Raw genomic sequence first — 14,959 nt, forward strand, 5'->3', positions numbered from 1 at the left:
TCTTTCTTGATTGTAAAAAAAAAAAAAATGTTTTTATACGTGTATATTTAGAGTCCCATTTATAAAACGTCGAATCTCAAATTCATGTGAATTTTTTTTTATACTAATATACTCACAATTAGACTGGGAGGTTATTTAAGAAAACATTAGAATGTCAAATGGTTCCGACCCGAAAATTCGAATCGTATTCAATTCATATGAATCGAGTTTTTTTCCCGAATTGACTTGTATATGAACTCGGCAGGTTTTAGGTGGCGAATATTCAAATTAGGACTGTTTCCATGGTCGAGGTGTGATAAATCTCACATTCAAATTTACATTAGAATTGGGGGATTAAAATTCTAATGTGTGAATTGACACTCGAAAATTCGAATTTACTATTCGACCCTTAATAAATCTGCCCCTTAGTGTGCTATACCAAGAATACCACATACAGAAGTTTTACAAAGTTTTGTAAAATCCTAATAATTATTTATGCAAACATTTCCATAAACTCCCTTTGTCAAAGGGCCCAAATGTTTTGTGTTAAAAAATAAAAAAAAGATAATTGACCTTGTGCAAAGTAAATGGGGAATGTTTATGAGTTTTGTTTTAAAGATTGGTGATTGTGATATTGTATCTTTTCTGCACAGCATCAAGTTTATAGTTGGAAATGGTAAAGAAGGCATCATCGACTTCACACCAGGCTCGGAGTTACTTGTCGCCAAAGCAAAGAATGGGCACCTCTCGGTGGTAAGAGTTCCCACTGATGTTAATGTTTATACAAGTATCTAAGTATCAGCCAGACAGAACAACTAGTTTTACACATGAACAAACACTTTTATATTAGCAGGATTTTTTCTTACAATCTTCTACTTTGTAAAACCACAGCGCATAAATTATTTTTGTGAGATTGAATTTGAGGGATTTAGGAATAAATATCTTCCAACTGGAACTTGTCTTTCCCCCAGGACTGAACTGGCAGCTCAATACATGTAGTAACAAATTATTAAATATTCTTCCCTATTGTTCATTTTTCTCCCCTAGGTTGCTCCAAGGCTTAATTCACGATGATGAAAATTGTTACCATAATTGGAATACCGTCTCCAGCCAATCAGATGGCTTAACATGAATACAATCTCCTACTGGCTGGACCGTACTTCCTTTATTGCAATACATGCCGACTGCTTTTATTTTTATAGTTACCAAAGACCTGCGCTGCTTAAAGCCATTTTAAGGACAGAATCATTTTATATATATATATATATATATTTGTCACATCAAACTTTTATTTTTTAACTATAACCTGCTTTTGCACAGTCTTCCTTACTGTTGACTTATTTCTGACTTTTCACATTCTCTTGCTCAAAGTGTAATGCGGTTAACCAGCAAAGAAGAATTCCAGCCGCTTACACAAATATGTCAAGTAGCATGGAAATCTATTAATCCATAGCTCTTTTGCTGTCGGAGCCCTACAGCAAAATTAAGATTTAGGAGGTTTGATGGAAATGATGGTTCTGCACTAATGCACAGAAAACCATATATGCTATCCATGTTTTTGTCAGTTTATTATAGAGGCGGAGGAATAATAATAGGATTGTATAGCTTTCAACTCCTCCGAATTTTTTATAACATTAAAGGGAAAAAGAGTGTAAATTTTAAGAAAAGCCTTATATGTTTTAATGGTTTCACTAGGAAATCCAGATAAAAGCCATATTTAAGTTAACGTTCGAATAAATGAACAAAAAATTTTGGAACACCATATCAAGTGCATTGTACAATTTAGTCATTGCAAGATGTGAAATACATTTTCCATTTTTTTAGGGCATGCCACTTAAACTATTTGTTTTTTACTGAAATTTTAAAAGAACTGTCTGTATAGTAAATATTCTGACCCAAAGAAAGTGTAACTTTGCCTTAATAAGTGAACTGTATATGGTGTTCCATATGGAGAACAGATGATTCCATGGAATGTTTCTATGCAACACTATTTATTGCTAACTGCCAGGGCTTCCCCTGTTTCACAGTAATTGAGATGTTTTTTTCGCATGTAATAAATGTGTTGCTTGCAGAGAAGACATGGAGTTTTACAGAGCAACATCTGTCCTAAGTAGAACTGGGCAATTGAATAAATATTCCACGTATGCTTTGAGATGCACTGTCATGCAAGTTTTTGTTTGTGTAATTTTGTTTTTTTTAGTTTTTACATTTCTGTTAAACACACTATTCCCCATTTCAAGGCATCTTTTGTATGAAGCACATGAAAAGGGCTTGTGAACCAAAATCTCTGCCAACTGGTGCTCTAGGAAAAGACGCAACACCAGAGAAAATGTAACTTTTAATCATTTCAAATGCTCAGAATGCTTTTATTTATGATTATTTTATGCCTAAATTATCCATTCTAAATCCTACTTGAACCTAATACTATGTAAGACACTACAAACACAAAAACCTGGGGTGATAAAAAAAACAAACCCCAGATCAGCTTTAAAATGAAAATATTAAGAACTGTGTTTTGCTGTAACTGGTTATCAGTTTGTTGTAGATGTAAATAGAATTATCGGCTGTTTTCTCTTCAGCTTAGACCCGATCCAGGGACTGAGAAATGTAATTGGTACCATCCAGATTTATTGTCTTCTTTGTCAGTAGGTTTTATCAACATTCATTAAAATGCTTTATTACAGATAATCACTTTTGTGCCTTTCCATTGGTTGGGGATTACTGTCTGCTAATTGCAACTTCTAGTTAATATTTCATTCTTTGTGCTTCCCCCCTTGTGCCCAAACAGTGATCTATTTTTTCCAAATACCGTTTGTTGTTTTGTAATTTAGTTTATAGTCTGTCTTTGTAGAGTCCTTTATGTGCTGCCATTTGCCATTCCCTTAGATATGTTACCAGGCCAAATTAGTCTGTTTATGAGATGTAAATCAATCAATTTTCATTTAAATATGTAATAGCACCTTTTACATAATATAGCACAGCAAAACCCAAGTCTAAGGGCTGGGACACACTGGGCGATTTGGGGAGATTTAGTCGCCTGGCGACTAATCGCAGCGACTTTTCTCCCCGAATGCCTCCCCTCACTCTGCACCTGGATAAAATGAAAAGTCGCCGGCGCTAATCACACACGGTGATTCGTTTTCCAAAGTCGCCCGAAGTTGCCTCATGACTTGAGAAAACGAATCGCCGCGTGTGATTAGCGCAGGCGATTTTTCATTTTAGCCAGGCGCAGAGCGAGGGGAGGCATACGGGGAAGATTGGTCGTGGAAAGTCGCGGTGATTAGTCGCCAGGCGACTAAATCTCCCCAAATCGCCCAGTGTGTCCCAGCCCTAAAAGGAACTTTTGGGAAATACTGAACAGCCACTGCTATAACTGGTCTGTTAAGGCTCTTCTGTTGGAAGAATAGGAGGATGGTGAAGATATACAGTTGATAACAGCAGTGTGTTTAATAAAGCTCAAAATCCTTATAATAGCTTTAATAAAGCTCAATCCTTATAATAACTTTTATTTCCATACATGCAAATGCATTGGGAACACTGAACATTCTGTTCCAAAACATGAAGAAACTTATTAAATACTGTATGTGTTATAAACTGAAAAATGTGTCAAGATTTTGCTTTCGTTTGAATCACTGAAGTATAAGCCGTGTTTGTGAGAACTGCTGCACATCTGTGTTGCATGGAGTCCGCCAACTTCTGGCACCTGTTACATTCCACAATTCTTCTTCATTAATCTTCAGAATTTCTTGGTTTTGCCTCAGAAACAGCATTTTTGATGTCACCCACAAGTTTTCTATTGAATTAAGGCCCAAGATGTTGCTTGTTTACTGGTGTGTCTGACAGGGCTGGAACTTGGGGTTGGCAGAAGAAGCAGGTACCTATTAAGCATCTTCTGCCTACCCCTAGTCCGTGTTCGCTGGCCGCTATAGGCCCCTCTACTTCACTCTCCTCTCTGTTACTATGCATGTATGCATTCACAGAGGGTAGCGTAGGTCACCCGGTCGGCTTGGCCTGGCACTGGTGTTTAGGGTCATTGTCTTGTTAAAACACCCATTTCAAGGGAATTTCCTCTGGCATAAGGCAACATGATCTCTTCAAGTATTTTGATGTATTGAAACTGATCCATGATCCCTGGTATGTGATAAATAGGCCCAACACCATATTATGAGAAATATCCCCATATCATGATGCTTGTGCCATGTCATGTGGCTTGAATTCAGTGTTTGGGGGTTGTCTGACAAACTGTCAGCGGCCCCTAGACCCAAAAAGAACAATCTTGCTTTCATCAGTCCACAAAATGTTGCGCCATTTCTCTTTGGGCCAGTCAATGTGTTCTCTGGCACACATCTTTTTTTTCAACAATGGGACCTTGCAGGGGCTTCTTGCCGATAGTTTGGCTTCACATAGGTGTCTTCTAATTGTAACAGTATCACCGGTAACTTTAGATCTTCTTTGGTCTTCCTAGAGCTGATCATTGGCTGGGTCTATGCCATTTTGGCTATTCTTCTACCCATTTGAATGGTCGTTTTCCGGTTTCTTCCACATCTTTCAGGTTTTGGTTGCCATTTTAAAGCATTTGAGATCATTTTAGCTGAGCAGCCTATCATTTTCTGCACTTTTTCCCCTCTCCAATCAGCTTTTTACTGTTTTTTTAGAAAAATGCACTATAACCAGCATGCAAAACATTTGCTGCTTTCCTTCCTTAAATAAGGGCCTGAATTGACCTCACTAATTGCACACTGCTATTATTTGGAACAAGCTATTACTATTCACTTTTTTTTTTTTAAACACACTGCTATTATTCTGAACACAACTTGTACATTATACATCAAATCTGATTAGATTACTGGATAAATGGAGTACAGCATTTAATACCATTTTGTTAAACTGAATCCATTGAATGATGATGAGAACAAGTACTAGTCCTGGTTCACAGCATAGCTAATGGCATTGCTTAAATATTCCTTTCTCATAAAAACCCTACATTATGGGGAAAAGTACAAATAGAACAAATATGTCCTTTAAATGCATTGGGTGCCCAGAAACTTAGCCTGTGTGCACTGTGGGTATGAGAATGTGTTGCTCGTGTATTTTTTATTCAGCATATGAACAAGGTATGTAGACTTTTGTTTATTTAGGTTCCGCCCTCTCAAGGACATAGTTAACATTGCAGAGAAGGCAAAAAATAAAAGGACTTGGGGACATTTTTACAATGTAGATAAATGCTTCTTATAAAGAGAGGTTTATACTTATGGCATGTGACTGTGCAGGCCTAAGTTCACTGCACCAAAGGTGCAGTCCTATGAAAAAGTTTGGGAACCCCTCTTATCATTGGCTGAGCTTTCAAAGTAGCAACTTCCTTTTAATATATAACATGCCTTATGGAAACAGTTGTATTTCACCAGTGACATAAGGTTTATTGGATTAACAAAAAATATGCAATATCCATCATAACAAAATTAGACAGGTGCATAAATTTGGCCACTCCAACAGAGATATTACATCAATACTTAGTTGAGCCTCCTTTTGCAAATGTAACAACCTCTAGACGCCTCCTATAGCCTTTGATGAGTGTCTGGATGGTGGTATTTTTGACCATTCGTCTATATAAAATCAGTTAAATTTGAAGGCTGCTGAGCATAGACAGCCTGCTTCAAATCATCCCATAGATTTTTGATGTTATTCAAGTCTGAGGACTGTGATGGCCATTCCAGAATATTGTACTTGTCCCTCTGCATAAATGTCTTTGTAGATTTTGAAGTGTATTTAGGGTCATTGTCTTGTTTGAATATCCAACCCCAACTTCAACTTTTTGACTGATGCTTGAACATTATCCTGAAGAATTTGTTGATATTGGGTTGAATTCATCCGACCCTCGACTTTAAAAAGGGCCCCAGTCCCTGAACTAGTCACACAGCCCCACAGCATGATGGAACGTCCACCACATTTGACAGTAGGTAGCAGTGTCTTTGTTCCTCCATGCAAAGCACTTTTTGCTATGACCAAATAACTAAATTTTTGTCTCATCAGTCCAAAGCACTTTGTTCCAAAATGACTGTGGCTTATCTAAATGAGCTTTTCCATACAACAAGCGAGTCTGTTTGTGGTGTGAGTGCAGAAAGTGCTTCTTTCTCTTCACCCTGCCATACAGATGTTCTTTGTGCAAATTGTGCTGAATTGTACAACGATGTACAGATACACCATCTGCAGCAAGATGTTCTTGCAGGTCTTTGGAGGTGATCTTTGGGTTGTCTGTAACCATTTTCACAATCCTCTGCGTATGCCGCTCTTGTATTTTTCTTGGCCTGCCAGACCTGGGTTTTACAGCAACTGTGCCTGTGGCCTTCCATTTCCTGATTACATTCCTTACAGTTGAAACTGACAGTTTAAACCTCTGAGATAGCTTTTTCTAGCCTTCCCCTAAACCATGATACTGAAAAATCTTTATCAGGTCTTTTGAGAGTTGCTTTAAGGATCCCATACTCTCACTCTTCAGAGGAGAGTCAAATAGAAGCACAACTGGCAATTGGCCACCTTAAACACCTTTTCTCATGAATGGACACATCTGCCTATGAAGTTCAAGGCTTAACGAGCTAAACCAACCAATAATACTGCTTCACTAAAAATCTTTGCTGAGAAAACACCCCAGTACTCAGATGTTCCTGGGAAATAAAAGACATACCTTTATTATATCTTTTTTGTTGAAAGTGAAATAAATTATTATGCAGGCTGAGAGGGGTTCCCAAACTTTTTCATAGGACTGTTAGTATAGAGACGTGACTGCACTCTTTGTGCAAAATGAGACAACATTCTGAATACAAAAAAGGTCATTGTATGTCTGTAGGATTTAGCATGTGTTTTTCTCCATAGGCATGGATTTAGGGGACCAGAGCCAAGGATAGGCAACTTTCTGCGCTCCAGCTATTGTAGCGATACATTGTGTGTTAAGCAAGCAGGAAGACCTGTGCCGGTTGTAGTTCCGTGCATCAGTGCTTCTTCCTGGAATTCAGCTTTCACTGCAAAAATTAATGTTAGAATATACTCATGCCAAAAGCAGTGATGGGGTCCATAATTCCCAGGTTGCTCAGTGTCCTGCTCCACTCACATCCCATTCCCATCTGAGGACAGAGTGTGGGACACAGCCCAGGGCTCACTGAAGAATTCATTCTCTCCTGCATAAAAAGTGCCATTGTGTGGATTCTGCACACTTTTTATTGTTTCACAAAAAAAGGGCCAGAGTTTAAAGGGATACGGTCATCGGAAAACATGTTTTTTTTTTTCTCAAAACACATCAGTTAATAGTGCTACTCCAGCAGAATTCTGCACTGAAATCCATTTCTCAAAAGAGCAAACTGATTTTTTTATATTCAATTTTGAAATCTGACATGGGGCTAGACATTTTGTCAATTTCCCAGCTGCCCCCAGTCATGTGACTTGTGCCTGCACTTTAGGAGAGAAATGCTTTCTGGCAGGCTGCTGTTTTTCCTTCTCAATGTAACTGAATGTGTCTCCGTGAGACATGAGTTTTTACTATTGAGTGTTGTTCTTAGATCTACCAGGCAGCTGTTATCTTGTGTTAGGGAGCTGCTATCTGGTTACCTTCCCATTGTTCTTTTGTTTGGCTCCTGGGGGGGGGGGAAAGGGAGGGGGGGTGATATCACTCCAACTTGCAGTACAGCAGTAAAGAGTGAAGTTTATCAGAGCACAAGTCACATGACTTGGGGCAGCTGGGAAATTGACAATATGTCTAGCCCCGTGTCAGATTTCAAAATTGAATATAAAAAAATGCTCTTTTGAGAAATGGATTTCAGTGCAGAATTCTGCTAGAGCAGCACTGATTCATTTTGAAAAAAAAAAAAAAAGATTTCCCATGACTATCCCTTTAAGTACATATATTATTTTTATATGTTGATGTTTCTATATGAAAGTGACAACTCAACAATTTCCAAGAAGTTATGTCTGGTTTTGATTTTCTGAGCCATTAAACCCAAAATAACATTTTCCCTAATGAAGAATAATGTCATTGATGTTACATTCCTGTATGCATTCATTACAATATTTCAATGGTTTTACCGTTATTTAAAAATGAACTGCTATAAAAACAGTATCTCTTGCTATTTTCTACACCACTTATTCTGACCATGTACCTGTAGCTGTATTTAGACAAGACTCCATATCCCACATTGCATTCTTCAGTGATTCTCCATCTTTACCAGGTCTATTAACAAGGAACATATAAGCCTTTGTGCGAAATTTAGTCTTGAATGAGGAGAAACTGACTACTTCAACATTGAGTACTTGTAGTCAGAACCAGCAGAACCAAGAACAGTGAGTGACTGCTTTCAATCACAATTTCATTTAGAAATATCCTTAAAATGCTTGGAAATAGCCAATTAATGTTGTATATGTTGGGACTTATATGGGTTCATATCCCCATTTATCCCGCTGATCTTTCTCTTGAAATGTCATATTTATTATCTACTGTTTTCACCAATTAGCCTTAAAATTATTTTTTAGCAAGTAGGAATAAGTCATTCTGGTGCTGATCTTGAGGTTTATGCACTGTACATAGCAAGCAATAAATCTCTATTTGCATATGACACTGTTGGACTCATAAGAAGTTGTTATTACAGTAAAATAATGTAATTCTGCATCTGGTTTTGGTTTCAGTTAATTTATGAAATACAAGTATGGGATCAGTTATCCAGAAACCCATTATCCATAAAGCTCTGAATTACAGAAAGGCCTGCTCCCATAGACTCCATTTTATCCAAATAATCCAAATTTTTAAAAATGATTTCCTTTTTCCCTGTAATAATAAAACAGTACCTTTGTACTTGGTCCAAACTAAGATATAATGAATTCTTATTGGAAGCAAAGCCAGCCTATTGGGTTTATTTAATGTTTATATGATTTTCTAGTTGAGTTAAGGCATGGAGATCCAAAGAAGATCCAAATTACAGAAAGATCCATTATCCAGAAAGCCCCAGGTCCCGAGTATTCTGGATAACGGGTCTCATTACCTGTACTATGTTGTAACATTTTGTGGGTTTCTATAATCTGGGAATATACTGGAAGATGCCCGATATAACAACCTGTGTGCAAGAAAAAATAGAGCTACACTACTGTTTGTAGTCATATAAATGAAATGCCTGTAATGACCATTGCTTCAATGTTTTATCAGACATGGGTCATTGTATATGATATTACTGAATACACTAAATAAATGTTTGTTTTTAAAGCTCTTTTTCTCTCTCTGTTCAAATGAACATTTAAGGTGGGGACCACACTAGAGGGCAGATCTATCTATTAAGTGTGAGCAGAGTCAGGGCAAGTAGACTGGGCACCCTAATTGGCCACCTCACTCCCCTCTCTAGTGCCTGTGTGGTGATGTCATGCAAGTGGCCAAAGTGCACCATTACTATTTTCATGGGAGAGACAGGGTTAGGCAGACAAAGAAGTGCAGTTGTGTTCAGAATAATAGCAGTGTGTTTAAAAAAAGTGAAAAAAGCTCAAAATCCTTATAATAACTTTTATTTCCATACACGCAAATGCATTAAGAACACTGCACATTCTATTCCAAATAAAAACACAAAGAAAAATTGATCCAATTTGTGTTATTCCTTTACAGAAAGTGAAGAAAAAGGGAATATTCGGCTGTTCCAAAAAATAGTCTGCATTCTTCTTTACAAACTCAAACATTCACTGTATAAACTGAAAAATGTTTCATGATTTTGCTTTCTATTGAATCACTGAACTAATATTTAGTTGTATAATCAGTGTTTCTGAGAACTGCTGCACATCTGTGTTGTACGGAGTCCACCAACTTCTGGCACCTGTTACATTCCACAATTCTTCTGTATTTCTTGGTTTTGCCTCAGAAACAGCATTTTTGATGTCACCCCACAAGTTTTCTATTGGATTAAGGTCTGAGAATTGGGCTGGCCACTCCATAATGTCAATCATGTTGGTCTGGAACCAAGAAGTTGCTGGTTTATTGGTGTGTTTGGGGTCGTTGTCTTGTTTAAACCCCCATTTCAAGGACATTTCCTTTTCAGCATAAGGCATCATGACCTTCAAGTATTTTGATGTATTGAAACTGATCCATGATCCCTGGTATGTGATAAATAGGCCCAACACCATAGTATGTGAAATATCCTCATATCATGATGCTTGTGCCACCAGGTTTCACTGGCTTCAATGGCTTCACTGGCTGTACTGTGACTTGAATGTTTGGAGGTCGTCTACGGCCCCTAGACCCAAAAAGAACAATCTTGCTTTCATCAGTCCACAAAATGTTGCACTGCTTCTGTTTAGGCCAGTCAATGTGGAATTGTAACCTCTTCAGCACATGTCTTTTTTTCAACAGTGGAACTTTGTGAGACTTGTTGCCGATAGTTTGGCTTTACATAGACGTCTTCTAATTGTAACAGTATCACTGGTAACTTTACACCTTCTTTGATCTTCCTGGAGCTGATCATTGGCTATTATTCTAACCATTCAAATTGTAGTTTTTTCCATTCGTTTCAAGTTTTGGTTGTCATTTTAAAGGAGAATTCAACCCATAATTAAAAAAAAACCTTCCCCTACCCTGGGTAGACCACATCCTTCCTCCCCCCAGCCTACCCTCCATGCAAATTCTGGCCACAAGAGTTCACTGCGCCACCTTCTTTCTTCTGTCTTTTTCAGGAAGTTTTGGTGCATGCAAAAGTCACGAAAATTTCTGAAATTTTCGTGACTTTCTGTGCATGCGCAGTTGTTGGGGACCGGAAATTTACTCCAACTGCACATGCGCCGAAAATGCCGCCAATATATGAAGATTACCGGAGAAGAAGAAGATGGCTGCCAAGGCCAGAATCTACATGGAGGGGTGAGTAAAAAATTAGGGGTCTACCTAGGGTAGGGTCTTTTTAAACTACGGGTTGAATTCTCATTTAAAGCATTTGAGATCATTTTAGCTGAGCAGACTATCAATTTCTGCACTTCTTTATATGTTTTCCCCTCTCCAATCAACTTTTTAATCAAAGTACGCTATTCTTTTAAACAATGCCTGGAACGACCCATTTTATTCATATTTTCAGAGAGAAATGCAGTATAACCAGCATGCACAACATTTGCTGCCTTCCTTCCTTAAATAAGGGCCGTAATTGAAACACGTTTTTTCTCAGTAATGGAACGCCACACTGCGATTATTTGGAACAAGCGATTATTATTTTGAACACTACAATTATTTGGAATAAGCCGCAATTGCAAGTGGAAAAGGTTATTTGCAGCCCTGGGTGTGCACTCAACCCCATGCCAGGGTGCCACCCTCATCTTGTGGCTTCTTCAGTTCAACCAACTGAGCGGTAGGAAATAAAATTATACAAAATATGGCAAGCACTCCAATATGAATTAACTGCATATTTATTTAGTGGGCGGCCAATAATACTAGTTCTTTAAACCTTTAAGGGAATTACAGTCACCAACTTCCAATCACAATTGTTAAATTGAACTTATTTAGGTAGGCATTAGCTGAAACTCACAGATATGTAAAAATGTGATTCATTCACTAAGGCAGCGGCCCCCAAACTTTTTGTTACAGATAAGCAACTTTAAATGTAAAAAGAGTTGTGAAGCAACACAACAATTTTCCTGCGTGGTGCAAAATAAGGGCTGTTATTGGCCATATAGTAGCCCCTATTTGGACTGGCAGCCTACAGGAGGCTCTGTTTGACAGTAGACATGGGTTTTATTCAACTAAAAGTTGACTCCAAACCTGGAGTTTAAAATAAGCACCTGCTCTGAGGCCACTGGGAGCAACATCCAAGGAGTTGGAGAGCAACATGTTGCTCAGTAGCCACTGGCAGGGGATCACAGCATTAAGGTAACATGGTGACTGGATGGAACTTTCTTATCTCTGAGTTTCCTCTAACTCCTACACTCCGTTCAACTGAAGAAGATGCACAGATGAATGGTGAAAAATTTGTAAGAATACTCATTCAGACTTATTGCTACTAGAAACTTTACATCATGACCAGGATGAATGAAAATCTTCATAGATAGATAGATAGATAGAGAGAGAGAGAGAGAGAGAGAGAGAGAGAGAGCTGGAAATGGAGATCGCACTCACAGGTCTTAGAAGTGTTTAAATGTCTTTATTCAGTGGACAATCGCTGACGTTTCGGCTGACACGACAGCCTTTCTCAAAGTGAGAGAAAGGCTGTCGTGTCAGCCGAAACGTTAGCAATTGTCCACTGAATAAAGACATTTAAACACTTCTAAGACCTGTGAGTGCGATCTCCATTTCCAGCTTTACATTCAAACTTCAACAAGGACTGCACCCAGGCATAATTGATGACATTTTCGTGAGTGCCGGTTTTTCCCTTCACTGTAGATATATATATAGATAGATATATAGATATATATATAGATAGATATATAGATATATATATAGATAGAGATATAGATATAGATATATATATATATATATATATATAGATAGATATATAGATATAGATATATATAGATATATATAGATAGATATAGAGATAGAGAGAGAGAGAGAGAGAGATAGATACACGGGCGCAGGCGTAAATTTGCTAGTGAAGGAGATAGACTCTAGCGTTACTTCGCACTCTTACGCCAGGTGAAGTTTCGTTCTGGCGAAAGAGCTTTACTTCACAAATTCACTAAGATGCGCCTTTTACTCAGCGTTACCTGATCCGCCAGACTTACCTTCGCCAGCTCAGACCAAGTGAAGTGCAATGTATAGGGCTTCTTCAATTTTTAGTTGAAAAATTCCCAAAAAACGCTGCCGTCTTTTACTTTTTTTTAAGGGTGATAGGTTGCAAAAGTCTGTAAAATTGATTTGGGGGTACCCGGGCTTCCCCATACATTTATTAACATATGGCACATAAACTATACACTGGGCTCATGTGTAGGGCAATATAACAACTGTAGGGTTAAGGTTTCCCTGGGCTTGTGTAGTGTAATGTTTTTTCTGCAACATATACGTCCATTCAACTTTATCATTACCCGCCGTATGCAAATTAGGCATCGCTAGCGCAACTTCGCCCAAGTTCGGAGCCCTGGACGCAACTTTGGATTTTAGTTAATTAGCGTTGTCCTGGCGAATCTATGCTTTGCAAAGTGTTGCGCTGTGAATGAATCTGTCGCTGGCGAAGTTCCGCAGGTTAGTGAATTTGCCACTAACTGCTATTGCATTCCCTTTAATAAAAATCCACACATACTGCCTGCTATTTTCATGCGATTATTCATTTTGTTTTTTCATCCCATCTACATTACTGCAGGGATTGCTAAGTATATGCAGTGTTATGACAGGCACCTTTGATGGCAACTTTAGCACTGGCTTCACACATACTGCCTGTTGCTACACCCCTTTCAACCTGATTGCTTCTGCATTATGGTCCCTTTTTTGCTGCTACGTTTAATAATAAAATTCCCAAGTAGGCTGTTGGCTGCTTTACATTAAGCCCCATATTTATTTTTGGTGCCAATAATTCCTTGCAGCCAAAAGCCAAAACCACGTATCCAGGAGAAGTTCATATATTACTTTGTCATAAAATGTAATGTAAATATCAGACAGTCTCCACATACCAAACAAGTAGGTGATTGATCAGTAACTTCTGTGTCTTTAAGCCTTAGTCACCAGCACAAACAACTAGCCTAGATAATGGTCACTCACACCTACTCCTTAAAGGAACAGTTCAGTGTAAAAATAAAAATTGGTTAAATAGATAGGCTGGTCAAAATAAAAAATGTTTCTATTATAATTAGCCAAAAATATAATGTATAAAGGCTGGAGTGGCTGGATGTGTAACATAATAGCCAGAACACTACTTCCTGCTTTTCAGCTCTCTTGGTTTCCACTGATTGGTTACCAGGCAGTAACCAATCAGTGACTTGAGGGGGGGCCACATGGGTCATAACTGTTGCTTTTGAATCTGAGCTGAATGCTGAGGATCAATTGCAAACTCACTGAACAGTTATGTCCCATGTGGCCCCCCTTCAAGTCACTGACTAACTCAGAGTTAGAGAGCTGAAAAGCAGGAAGTAGTGTCAGAGACGTAACTAGAGGGGGGCGGGCCCTGGCGCGGAACGTGCAGCCGGGCCCGCCCCCCTCCGTACGGCTGGAAACGTCCGCATTTCCCATTTACTAGTGGCGTGCGAGCTGCCGGGGGGCCCCCCGAGGGGTGCGGGCCCTGGCCCAATGGCACCCCCTGCTCCCCCGGTAGTTACGCCACTGAGTAGTGTTCTGGCTATTATGTTAGACATCCAGTCATTCCAGCCTTTATACATTACATATACTAACTATATTAGAAATATTTTTTATTTTGCACAGCCTGTCTATTTACCCAGTTTTTTTATTTTAGCATGTTGATCTGTTCCTAAGCTTTTCACCTGAAATCTCTTGAAATTTTCAGTACAAAATCATGCGATGACATCACTGCATTGACTTGTGAGCTGAGGATTTGTTTCTCTCTTTTAAAGCTTTTATTATTATTTTTTAAAGGGGGCTTTTTTGAACAAACTGGACTTAATAAAAATCCACCTGTACAAACTACACTCACTCTCTCACACACTCTCATCAGGGCCAGATTTATATAGCAGGCACCCTAGTCACGCTGCTGTCCATCACCCCAGTCTCCTCCCCTTCCTTTGTGCACATGTGCAACTTTTCAGCATTGGGTCTGGAGTAATGGGGATTGGTGCACTGGAAATATTAAAAGCTATTGTATTTTGTGCAAATCCCCAGCGCTTCAAAACCAATGCTGGTGTGGTTGGGTGCCATGCCACCCCCCTAACATTCTGCTGCCGTTGCCCAGGCCTTGTCACACTCACTCACTCTCACTCACTCTCTCTCTCTCTTATGCAAACACACTCACTCTCTCTCTTACACAAACACTCTCACACTCACTTTCTCACACTCACTCTTTCTCTTACACAAACTCTCTCTCTCTCACACAAACACATTCAC

General features: G+C 38.8%; 1 protein-coding gene across 2 annotated transcripts in view; it reads left to right on the top strand.

Moving 5' to 3' along the window:
- myo1c.S (myosin IC S homeolog) overlaps positions 1–2,667 on the top strand; it is a 108,875-nt gene extending 106,208 nt beyond the window's left edge. For both annotated transcript variants that reach the window (NM_001089984.1, XM_018248156.2), the window contains 2 exon segments: positions 633–732; positions 1,027–2,667. In NM_001089984.1, coding sequence (NP_001083453.1) covers positions 633–732; positions 1,027–1,053 — 127 coding nt within the window. In that variant the 3' untranslated portion in view covers positions 1,054–2,667.
- The last annotated feature ends 12,292 nt before the right edge of the window (positions 2,668–14,959 follow it).

The sequence above is a fragment of the Xenopus laevis genome, chromosome 2S (genome assembly GCF_017654675.1).
Source record: "Xenopus laevis strain J_2021 chromosome 2S, Xenopus_laevis_v10.1, whole genome shotgun sequence".
NCBI classification, from domain to species: domain Eukaryota; kingdom Metazoa; phylum Chordata; class Amphibia; order Anura; family Pipidae; genus Xenopus; species Xenopus laevis.